The sequence below is a fragment of the Hippocampus guttulatus genome, chromosome 16 (genome assembly GCF_054856545.1).
Source record: "Hippocampus guttulatus isolate MCC_2025c chromosome 16, RoL_Hgut_1.0, whole genome shotgun sequence".
Taxonomy (NCBI): Eukaryota; Metazoa; Chordata; class Actinopteri; order Syngnathiformes; family Syngnathidae; genus Hippocampus; species Hippocampus guttulatus.
The window spans coordinates 1,137,310-1,149,627 of record NC_141276.1 but is presented as its reverse complement, the minus strand read 5'-3'; the positions used below and the strand labels follow the sequence as shown (position 1 = coordinate 1,149,627).

The 12,318-nt window shown below is 50.9% G+C and overlaps 1 protein-coding gene across 13 annotated transcripts in view; it reads left to right on the top strand.

The window, feature by feature from the left end:
* The window catches only part of nfixb (nuclear factor I/Xb), a 95,113-nt gene that overhangs the window by 64,853 nt on the left and 17,942 nt on the right, over positions 1-12,318 (top strand). For 9 of the 13 annotated variants that reach the window (XM_086132184.1, XM_086132194.1, XM_086132187.1 and 6 more), the window contains 5 exons: positions 7,633-7,698; positions 9,221-9,295; positions 10,129-10,249; positions 10,998-11,033; positions 11,410-11,540. In XM_086132184.1, coding sequence (XP_085988310.1) covers positions 7,633-7,698; positions 9,221-9,295; positions 10,129-10,249; positions 10,998-11,033; positions 11,410-11,540 — 429 coding nt within the window. The remainder of the gene's footprint in view (positions 1-7,632; positions 7,699-9,220; positions 9,296-10,128; positions 10,250-10,997; positions 11,034-11,409; positions 11,541-12,318) is intronic. The other 4 variants (XM_086132196.1, XM_086132195.1, XM_086132189.1 and 1 more) reach the window with 1 other exon arrangement.

Here is a 12,318-nt window from a genome sequence, read left to right as displayed (position 1 = left end):
GATACGCGCCCATCCTCTTCTTCAGTTCCATATTTTCCCTCCTTATTTGAAGGATGTGAGCCACGTGTTGCGCTTGCGCATGTTTCTAAATCATAGTCAATGTAAAAATGAGGCCGATCAAGCAATTGTATTCCTGCCCACCGGGGCTGTTCTTGATACGATGAGAAGGCATGTTTGGAAAAGGGTGTACTCGGATAGCATATCGGATATTTTGCCTCCATCTTACTCGTGAAGGGGAGGATGTGCCGCCATTCATCGCTCCCCCAATTCATTAGTCCAAATGAGCATTTATGCAGCGCCCACATTATTTTTACGGGCCTACTTTATGTGTTTCTGCGGAGTTTTACGGCCCTCGTTAAAGATGTCCTCCAAGCTCCAGATAGAGTTGGGAGTGTTTATTTGCTTAGTTCACAAACCCAAAATAAATTGTTAGTGTTTTCTGGCTCAGGTTGGACTCCACTGAAGCCCTATGGCTGTTAAAAAAAAAAAAAAAAAAAAGTGTGATTCCAAAGCAAATTCTCCATCTGTTGATATTTTGCCGAAATGTGCGCGCTGACTCTTTTGCACCCATTCCTCATTTGAAAATATGATCATGTGCAAACCCTTCACCAAAAGGTCCGCTTCCCTGAGATATTCACGCAGTTGCGAACCTGAAATTGCATGCCAACGTTCGGGCCACGTTTTGTGCGTCTGCATTTCTTTCATGTCGTCGTTCTCGTGTTGCGCGTTTGGTTTTCTCTGCCCCCCAATGTGATGCCGCTGATCGAATGGCTGCATACGAGCGGTGCCCACTCCGCATCGACCCCCACCCTCCACCCCCTGCCCTCCTCCACTGCTCTGCCAACAAGTCTCTTTCTTTCTCCTTCCTTCTTTTATCCTCTCTCCTTCTCTCTTTGCCTCTCTTGGCGGGGCAAAACTGTTCCCACAGCTCTCACAATAACCCCCACGCCCCCCCCCACCACCCTATTTTCTTCCTCTCGCTTTCATTCCACTTTTTGTCTTTTTCTTGTCTCTCCTTCTCTATACTGTCTGTCTGTACTCCCTCTTTTTCTGCCGCCATTTTTTTCCCTCGCTGCGCCCCCCCCCCCCCCCCGCCCCTCATTCTCAGCCTCTCTCCCCACATTCCCTGGCAAAGCTTGGCATCACATGATCTTCTTTTCCACTTGTGCCCAGACCATGCCTCGCACAAACAGACGTGCGCATACACTGACACGTCGAACTTGGACGCGGTCCCTTTTCTGTATGGAACAACACGCTGGACCAGTCCAGTATTTTTCACCTCTGCTCACCATTGTACCGCGAGAGTTCAGAGGAAATAATCAGTAACATAACAATCATTCAATAATCATTTACAAAACCGTTTGAATAAATACTGTAGTTAAGTTTAGCTGCCTGGAAATCTAAGTCCAACATGTCAGATTTGACAAACACTTGAAGGTTTACTTTGGCATATTTGAGTTTAGGAGATTTTTGGCACCACGAATATTTGTTCGGACGAAAGTGAAATATGCCCCCCCCCCCCAAAAAAAACAACCCTCCCCCACCCTCCTGAAATCTGTCCCACAACTTAGTCGGTGCAGTTTGATTTATTTCGTATGTCTTTGCCATGTGTCTCGTTGCTAAGCAAGGACATCTGCTGGCCGTCGAGCAGAATTACACCCTCACCTCATCTAATATTGTAAAGTAGCTTCAAATCAGCTAAAAATCAGGAGAAAGGTGCAATTGTTGTTCTGGAAAAATGGCATGTTTCGTGAAAACAAAGCATGGTGTGCCATGTATGTGCCCGAGAAGCCAAGCTTGATTATATCCATCAATGTTATACAGAAAGCCATGAGAACAAGCAGACGGTCCCCCCCCCCCCCCCCTTCCTAGCCTCCCCTTGTCCAGCTTCCCCCGTACATCACAGCTCATCAGCATAGGCACAGATAAAAGAAACGGGGTGTGTGTATGTGTGTGTTGGGGGGAAGATCACGGGCAGCCAGCCAGCCACCCCCTCCACTCACACACACACTCAAGCCTCCATCTTTCCATCCCTTTCCCTCGTCTCTCTCTGCCATGGTTGATTCCCTTTTGGCCCCTTCTCGCCCCCTGCCTCCCCCCACTCTGTGGCATTGGCAATGGGAGGGCGCAGGCGGCACACAGACGGCCGCGCAGATGGGCAACGGGCAATGCAAAGCGCTGCCTCCCCACACCTGCTTCTTGCTGGCACGGGGCTCGGGCGATGCCGTGCACGTGCGCATACTCATACATGTGCGGCAAGAAAGGAAAACATACCGTGTAGGTGTTCGCCCGATGTCAAGCGCGCACAGGCTAGCGAGGAGCATGCATACACCGACCACATGCTTGTGCGTTTTAAAGAAAAAAAAAAGGGGGGGGGGTGGAAATCACCGTCTCCCTCCCACACGCCAGCGCTCAGCCCTCGGTCACAGATGTTTACATGCTTATCTCCAACTGTGCCTCAGCATGTGCTCGCCAGACCTTTTTTTTTTTCTTTTCTTCAACGTATACGCTCTCATATGAGAGCTATAAGACGCAATATCACATGCATGTAAATGGAGCGCCATATTTTGAGCCTCACACCCCCACACCAGTCACACTTGAGCAAAGCACCGAAGCACGTTTAACAATTAATCGCCTTGGTGTCGTGTTGTCACATAGCAGCCGTTCCAGGGACGTCGTAAAGACGTACCGCTGTTGATTCGACGGCAACGACATGATTACGTCGTGCGGCCTCGCTATGTTAAGAGCTCATAATTGCCACTTTGTTTCCTTTAACATGAGGGGGCAACTTTTCGGATGTGAAGCCGCTGGTTTAATAGTTAGGGAGCGGTGGCCAAAATAGCTTTCAAGGAAAGCACCCAAAGTAGTACAAGGGGGGAAATCCGCACCAAAGTCGAAAATCCTGCTCTTATTCCCCAAATTTCGGAAGGCTTTGTCTTCGTTTGTCTGCGCCTGTTTCTACCATTAATACCAAATCAGCCATCAGTCCGGAATGTCGTCTTTTTATAGCGTCGTATTAGTCGTTTGCCAGTGGCTCGGCTTCAGCGTCTTTACTTCCTCCAGATGTGACCAAAAAAAATAGACCGCAAAATCTTTTGCTCCTGCCAAAATGAGTAAGGAACACTTGAAGATGTGCCGTTGCCTCCACCAGGGGTTACCGCGCTGTTCCGTCGTTATTTTATCGCTGTGATAAGATTTTTAAACGGGATTAGTGCATCAGCGCCGGCGTCTGTCCTCAAATTACGACATTAAAGTATTTTAGGAGAGAACGCGGCATCTTTTCACACAGCCATTTGTTTAAAACCGAAGTAGAAAAGTACAAGATGCGGAAGATTGTGACCGATGAGGATGCTAGCTAATGTAAGAAAAAGTGTCCTCCGAAACATTGCTCAACTAGAAACGAGGAATCCTCGTGTAGCACCCGCGGGAGGGAAGAGACGAGGTCGTGCGTGCGGATGTGGAGCGGGTGAGGGAGGAGGTGGAAAAGGAAAAGGGGGGGGGGGGGCGGGGGGAGAAAAAAAAAAAGATGTTGAAATGAAGTCCAATAAAAGAGCCGAGTGAACATCTGTGTGGGATAGCCGCGGGGATTAGGAGGGTTTGGAACATTTTAAGCGCATTAAAGATTTTAAAAAAGGGTCAGAATGTTTAGCAACATACTGATAAACCTCTTAAGCGAAACCCAATTGGGGAGGTTGCTTGGGTTTCTTTATCCAGAGGCTAGTAGGTGGGGGAAGGGGGGTGGGGGTGGGGGTGTTCAAGAGGCTGAGAAAATTGAAAGCGGGGGAGACACGTACGCATAAATGTGATGCGCCGCGTTCTTCATTCGGCACACTTGCAGAATCGAGTGAGACCCAACGCGCAAGCCGTGTCAAAAGATCCGACTTTACGGAGGAAAGCATCGCAGGTGGAGGCCCCTGTCATTTGACTGCCGAGTGAACCGCCACCGCGTCGGCACGGCGAGCCCGAAATGACGCCGCACAAAACCAAAAGGCGCAGTCGCCGTTTGCACGTTTGCGTATGAGAAGCGAGGGCTTCGCGTAAACCCTTTCTAAATGGCGCGGCAGCACTTCCGTCATTTTTCGGGACGTACCCCCGATGCGCGAAGCAGGGTCAGAAGGTCCGGCTTGAAGGAGTTGCGTCGACTCTTCTTTTTAGAAAACGCGCGCGTCCAAGTGCGGCCCGAGTAATATTGATGTCGCGGAAAGCCGCGGCCTCAATCATTTTACGGTCCGGCCTGTTGCGCAACACCTTTCTTGTTTCAAGGTTGACGCTAAGAAGCGACCAACGCTTGTTGCGTGGCTCTTGGCCAACCTGCAAACACTTTCAACACAAACATTCCAATTCAATGCCATGACATGTTCAAGTGCCAAAAGCGGCAACGCAATTTCGGCACTCTTTTTTGTTTTTTTATGTTATTTTTTGCACTCGTGGACAACTAGCTCAAGAGGAAGATACTTTGTCTTTTCCTTGATTGCGCTCGCGTGTCGTCTGTTCAAAAATAAATCAGCTGCCACCGTCAAGGCGCATTAGTTCACGGGTGCGTTTGCGCGTTGAGTGCTTGTGACGTGCAAGCACTCAAGACAACCTTTCGCGGGGAAGAAATAAATCAATCAAAAATGAAAAGCCATTTGTGTCGTCGGCAACTCGTACCGTATGAACGCCAACGCGCTAAATGCCTCCATTAGCGCGAACAATGGCTGCCCGTGAGTGATGGCTGTTTGTTCAAGTGTCTCTGAATGATTTACCCCGGCGCCTGTGTGTCATTGCGTGACAATTTTTTTTGTTTTTGTGGTGGCGGGAGGGGCGGGGGCGGGGGGGGGGGGGGTATCCATTTACCCAGGTGTGTGTTTTCGCCTTTGCAAGGTGAAAATTGTCTGGCCGTGTGTTGCTGTTAACCTTTGTTTACAAGTGTGAGGAGGAGTCTATCAGCGGGAGTACACCGTATTGACCGGGGCAGCATAATGTGTGTGGTAAGCGTGATAACGCCGCCTATTTGGTGGCCTGCATGTGTTTGTGTATTATCTTCGGAGGGGCATTACCAGGGGGCCTCGGGGCGACTGTGTGCACTAGATAAGGGTGATTCATCTGTGTTTCAATATGTGTGTGTGTGTGTGTGATAGTGTTTTTTTTTTTTTTTGCAAGGAAATGAATCCATGTTGTGTATGAAGGTGTGCTAATAAATGCTCTTGGGGTTACATGCACCTCCGTGCTGTGTGTGTGTGTGTGTGTGTGTAATAGGTGATTGTTGCTGACCGGGCCAGTGCGTGTGAGATGCTTTTTTGGCAGTGGTTTTCCCCTGCCGGTGGTGGACAGAGCACGCGCCGGAGCAAGGTGCTCATCGCAAAACATTGTTCATCTGGACAGAGGAGTGTCTGGGCACCCTCCGCCTCCCACTTGGAGCCCTCGATGGCTCTCCTTGTACCTCTTTAAAGTTGTGCAGATCGTAAAAGCCGCTTTGAATAGCGCTACCTTAGCAACGCAGGAAGGGTGGGGGGTGCTATTCGAAACTCCTTCGGCAGACATTACGTCTCGTGAAAGTTTTACATCACTGATATATGTCGGCTTCGCTTTTTTTTTTTTTTTTTTTTGAACTATGTTAAACTTTGCCTTTGCAAAGTTGCTGAACTCTCTCACAGAATTTCAGCTGCATTTAGGTCTGGGCTTTGGCTACGCTTTTCCTGGTGAAGCTATTCTGTTGTGGTTGAGAGGAAAGAATTTTCATCTGTGCTGTATGTTGTACATGGAGCACATTTGACAATAAAGCTGACTCGACTCGACTTGAATGGAATTGATGTCGGCGGTCCAATCTTGCCCTCTTGCTGGTGCAAGGATTATCGTAACGCACGAGCTCATCAGAAATATTTTGTTCATCTACAGCAGGGCTCCCCGAACCTTTTCCTGTGAGGGCCGAATAACTTTTGCCTTCTCTGACGGCGGCCGGGGTCAGTTTGTAACAAAAAGTGTGACGATCGCACAGGTGTCTCAACGTCAACATTGATTGCGTTCCAAAAAGTCACACAAAACCAAATATGAACCCTTTGTTGGGATGTGGACAGGAAAAAAAACATTGACATTCTTGTAGATATAGAATGTTCCGCTCTATGCATGTCCAAGTCTTGATCATGTGGCCAGAGTGGGAAAAACAAAAAGAGAGAATGCATCTCTGCTATTGTTGAGGGGGCTGGGCAAAATGGGGCAGTCCATTAACAATACATACATACATACATACATATATATATGTATATATATATATACATATATATATATATATGCCATCCTTTTTATCTTTAAGACCACTGGGTCTGTGTGAAACAAAAACAGCATGCGCATGCGTGCGTGGGGGCGGGTGTGTGTTTGTGTGTTGGTTCGGGGGTGCCGTCAGCGAGCAGGAATGCACGGGTACCGCCAAACCTAAGATGGCTGCCAAGTGCTAAGATGGCTGCCAGGATGCTGCGGAGCGACGGCATGAAAGATAAAGAAAAACGGAGGACGACGGCGGGCGGTAGGAAGTGAGGAAAATGTTGTGGCGTCGGAGCGCGGGAGGGCATCGTGGTCTCCCCGGGCTTCCTCTCCCTGACCCAGAGCGACGAGGGGATCCTTTGTCTCTTTGTTGTCGCGTGTTGATGGGCGGCCGCCGCGAACGCCGCCGCGGCGGGCTGGCTAGCGAAGCCGCAGCGCCGCCCAAGATCAAGGCACCGATTTGGGCTTTGAGGACTTTGAGATTCGGGGGCAGACTCCCGGCCGCGAGGGGCCGTCCGTCCGTCCGTATTCCGCCGCGCGCCAAATTTTCCCCTCTCGGCCTCCGCGCGCTCGCGGGCCTTGAACGGCGCGGCCCGTAAAGCTCCGCGAGGCTGCTTTAAGTAGGCCAAACAAACTGAGCCCAAGCAGACGGCGCTCCGCCTGCCCGCCCCGATCCAAGTTCGCATAAACACACAGCGATACACTCCAGACAAATTCCCACTGGCCAAAAAAATGTACATTTGGACTCTCACACGAGCATCGGGGAAGCTTGTGTTTCTTGAGAGTACGACAAACTTCAGATGACCCGACGACGAAATACAATCCAAACATTCCCCAAAATGCACATGTCACAATTATTCCTCGACTGACAAATCACCTCTGGGGAGGCTTCGTGCTTCGTTCTTCACCTCCGAGCTGCTTTGGGACCTAAATATAATAAGACTGTGGGTCGCAAGCAAAAAAAAAAAAAAAGACTATAATGAGGATCATGGCATATTTCGTGGTAAAATGTCGTTTTTAATTTGATTTGTTGGAAATGCGGGGATGAGATTTGCCTTTTGCAAAGAGTCAACTTCAATTGTAAATCCGGGTAAAACGCACTCGGGTCATTCCTACATCGCTCGAGTCTTGGCGGTCACGTGTAAATATTGGATGCGCACTTTCAAACGCGGTTATGATGCGTCTCCTCGCCCTGTGTCGCTTTGTCCTTTCTTTGACTTGGAATGAGTGCTTTTCAGGCGCATTCCCATCTTGGATATCCAACAGAGCTTTGCATCAATACGTCCGGTCAAGCGTGTGGCAAAAAAAAACGATGATACACCGAAAGGGACGGATCATAACTTTCCCACGTGACTCATCTTCTGTCTTTGTTCTGATTTTGTCCCGTTTCAGAACAATCGGGGCAATCGGACAACTCAAACCAGCAAGGAGAGACGGACGTCAAGCCCCCGCCAAATGGTAACGATGCATTTGTACGCCGATCTCGCAGTTTAGTGACGAGTTGCACATGCTCGCGTAAACACTTTCAAATGGCAAATGTCAGCGCGGGCCCGTATAGATCCGAGCGCACGCACCGTGCATGTTCTACACTTTGCCGGACATCGAGGCCTCTCGGAGAGCAAGTGCGTCCCAACAGAGTAGGGGGGGAGGTTTATTATGGTAAGGAGAGCCGCTGGTACTGTAGTGTGGGGGGGCTGGTGTGGGGATTGCGGCGGGCCACTCATAAATCACACTGACGTTGGTCCAAGATGGGAACCACATGGCCGCCGCCGCCAAGCCCAGCGCTGACCTCATACGCTGTCGCCGCCGCGGTTAACCCCGGCAGTGCTTGACTGAGCGAGGGGCGAGGGGGGGCCGAAGGGAAACGGGAAGGGGCTTGTCGCGAGGAGATAAACAACGGCAGGAAAAGCGAAGTGGCTGGCCGACGGACGGAAGGAAGAAATGAAAGCGGCCGCATCACGCGGGGGGCCCGCGGGGGGCCCGCGGCGATATCGGGATGAGATCGAGCCCCCCGCGTATGAAGAAGAGCCGTTCGAGACCGCTTCCAAGCACAACTCGCCCGCTTGAGTGCGCGCATCCGCCGTTACCAGAACGCCGTCGGACGCCGCGCTTTCGTATTGAGGAAGAATAAAAGCAGCACACGCGACATCCGTACTTTGTCCACTTCGGACAGCTCGAATCGCGTTTCTCATCCGAGTCGTTCTTTTCACTCCTTTGTACTTCCCGCGGTGCTAACATGAGTCAATTGTGTACTTTTACCGACTTTGCGGCACGCTAAAAACATACAATCAGACGGTGTTTATTTCAAGAAGTGACTTTTTTTAAAATGATGGCAAATCTCGATTGTGTCGAGGCTCCGTAGTTACTGGCTTGGCTTTTTTCTTTTCTTCTGACCTCGTCCTGGTCACTTCGGTATTCGCTGCTGTGTTTTTGTCCTCACCGCAATGTCTTGAAAGTAAATCGTACCTCACGTCTGTCGGAGGAGCGGGCAAAGGAGGAAGGAAAAAGCGCCGTTGTTCTCGAGCGCTAGCGAGGGTCTCGCGCTCGCTCTCTACCGCGCGCTTGCTACTGCGGCCTCTGAAACGGTTGCTGATCATCCCTCGCATGCAATCCGGCCATCATCATTTCTAACGCCGTTGTGCCGTCCACGATAAGAATGAATTTCAGAAATCTGTGATGGGTGGCTTTGGAGAGGAGGAAAAAAAAAAGGAACAGATGTTTTTAGCTTCTTGCGAATTCAATTTGCAGATGCACTTTAGCCGTTTAGCAGGAACGCCGACGAAAGGCGTAGCGCGTCTACCGAATTCACAATTGAACTGCAAATGAGGCCGCGGCCGCGATCGCGCCGAGCGGCCGTTTGTATTCCGGCTGCGCGGGTGCCGGACTAGCGAAACGGGGGCCTCGCGTGTCCGTCGGCGCATCTCGGTCGACGACGCGCCACGCGGCCCCTCTCACTCTCTCACTCTGCTTTTCTGCGCAGGCCACTTGAGTTTCCAGGACTGCTTTGTGACTTCAGGCGTGTGGAACGTAGCCGAGCTGGTCCGCGTGTCACAGAGTGAGTCACGACTATAATTCAGCCCGTCAGTCCCTCCGGAGAGACACGCAGTTGCTATCATTGCTCGCACACTGCACTATATCCACTCAAACGCCCTTGCGGCCGAGCGAACAAAAGCGGCCGCTCTCTTTACAACAACTGGTAAAAATTTGGAGGAGGGGAGTAATGCGCATTTATGACATCAATTACAATTTTTGGTCGAGCTCACTAACCGCTTTCAGATGTTCGTCCAAAAGCCGATATAACTGGTTCCATTCCCGCCCGCGCTCTCGAACTGGGCGCTGCGCTGAAAACCGATCCAATCATAACACCGCGCGTTCCTAAGAGGAGCTCGCTCCGATGGCAAACAACCGCTTTGAGTCACAGTGATGTGCGGTGAGAAAAAGTGCCGTAGTTGTCAGATGCAAGCGCGGGAAAAAAAAAAAAAGCGTGCTCTCGTCCCACCGAGAAAAACCACACGTGGAGATTTGGTCTTGGACTCAGAGCCATCCCCCCCCCACCCACCCACCCCCGCGACCGTTCCGAGGCGGCCTTCGGCGAGATGGCGACTCCCCGGACGCCGCGCATAAAGCGATGAATGCGGAGACGCTTTTTGAGTGCCTCCAAGGTGGAAAAGTGCTCAAGCAGTAAAAGTCCGTCGTGCCAAGAAGATCGCTTGAAAGCCGCACTCAGCTCCGCGCCGACGAGAAAGCTTTACGATCTGGCTTCTTACCCAAGAGCCAAATTGTTCCTTCCGTCATCTTAAAAATATTGTCCCCGCTATCACAAATGTATGTATGGAGCCTTTCTCGTGAGCTGCTTTGACATTTGACCTGCGCGCTGGCGTTCTGCAGCGCCCGTCGCGACGGCGACCGGCCCGAGCTTCTCTCTGGCCGACTTGGACAGTCCCGGCTACTACAACATCAACCAGGTCACCCTGGGACGGCGCTCCATCACCTCCACTCCTTCCACCAGGTAACTGATGGCTGCTCTCACACGCACACGCGCGCGCACGCAAATTTGTTGGCACAACCGCCGGATGAGATGCGATGAGAAACGTAGATGCAAAAATACACGACTGGTTTTTTTTGTTGTTTTTCAACGGTATTTTGAGTCAACGGTATTTTGAAAGCGCTTTCAAACAATCGCCGCTGTATACAAAGCGCTGCGTGTGGAGCAACAAGTATTCATACGACAGCAAACAAGAAAACAATCGGGGGGGGGGGGGGCCAAGTCTGCAGCATGGGATGTGCGAGGTCACTTGGGTCATTGAAATTCAAGACGTTTTGGGCCATCCGGGTCTTGATTTCCTCCAGATAGGATAAAAGTGGCCTCGAGAGAAAGCGTCTTTTTTCCTCACAGCCCGAGGGGAAAAAACAAACAAACCCAAAGCAAAATATCATCGATGAGATATTATTGTGGCAATATCTGTTCCTGTTATTTCTGTAAAAAGCGTTATTCCGTACTTTGGTATCAAATCTCATTGGAGCGAGCGTTCCGAGCGCGCGCCGCTAGCGCGCGCCGCTAGCGTGCGGATCGATCCTCAGCATTCGCGAATTCCGCTGTACTCTTGCGCTCGGCTTGTTTCCGCTTTTTCACTTGTGCTTTCTCCTCCCCGTTGTTCCTCCTTCATCATTAATCCTTTCTCATTTCCTTTCATTTGACCGACCAATTCCATCCGTCATGTTTTTCCTCGTCCTCTCCTGCTCATCTTACGCCGCAGGACCGAAATGGAGCTTTACGCAAGTCTCCCACGGAGGTACGCTCACCACAGCATATCTCCCTCGATACTAACGCAACACAGATCCCTCCTTCGCACTCATACAAAAGCCAAGCAAGCCGTCACACGCGCGCGCAGTTTGAAGCGCCCGTGCGCTTTGTGCCGCCTTATATTTTATGGTTGGCGGACGTGTGAGCCGATAAGAACGCGCGGTCACACGCGGAATGCATCCCGGCATCGCATCGGCTCGTGTGTTCGGTTTCTCGCGGCGGGGCGAAACGCGATACGGCATGTTCACTCAAAATCGGGACTCGCGTTACTTGGCGTGAGGTTGAACTTGAGCGTAGGTCATCGATACCGTACTTCGCCGCCGCAACGGAGACTCAAAGCCACCTCATCCGTTCTTCCTCCTCAGCTCCAACAAGCGCAAGTCCATTGACGACAGTGAGATGGAGAGCCCGGTGGACGACGTCTTCTACTCGGGCCGTTCGCCGGCAGCCGGCAGCAGCTCGCAGTCCAGCGGTTGGCCCAACGACGTCGATGCAGGTAATCCGTCCCCGTCCCTTGACCGGACGTGGCTTCGTCGCGCTTTGGACACGAGGCCCGCTTCAAGTCAGATCACCGTCACGATGTCCGAATGATTTCGTTCCGACGTGAAAAGACCATCGATCGTTGGATTGAGACGGCGGCGTTTTGCGCGGAACTCGGGGCTATTTGCTACCTTGGCGTGGCGGAAAGTTGGATGAGAGCCGGTGTTTTAAGTTCAGAGAGGTAGACTGGCGGAGGGCTCGTTCGTCTATGCGGGGAGGTAGTTGGCGGTCTCGGATGCCACCTTCCAGTTCATGTTAAAAAAAAAACTTGTTACCCTAGTAAGGATAAAGCGGTTCGGAAGATGAATGAATGAATTTTTCGCTTTCAAATGGCCTGGCCAGAGCCTCGACCGAAACCAATTGAAACTCTTTGGAGAAGAAAAGAAAAGGGGCAGTACAAGCCTGACAGGTTTGCGCTAGTTTTGTTTTGAAACACTGAATAGAATTGATCCGAAATGTGCCATTTTGTTCGAGACCAGTAAAAAAAAAAAAAAAGATCCAAAATGTTGTTTAAAATGGGAAGGAAAAAAAAGAAAGATTCGTTTAAGGCTGTGCCTTCAAATAAAAAGAACTGACTTGAAGTGGACCCAAAAGTTTCCCCATCCAAGCCTTTGGCGCACCGTCGACGCTCCAACTTGTTTTTCCGACTCCTGCCTGATTTGGGCGATCTTTACGAGTCTGACAAAGACTCCGGTCCCGCCGTGTCTGCCACTGTGCCTGCCGCGGGATAGTTC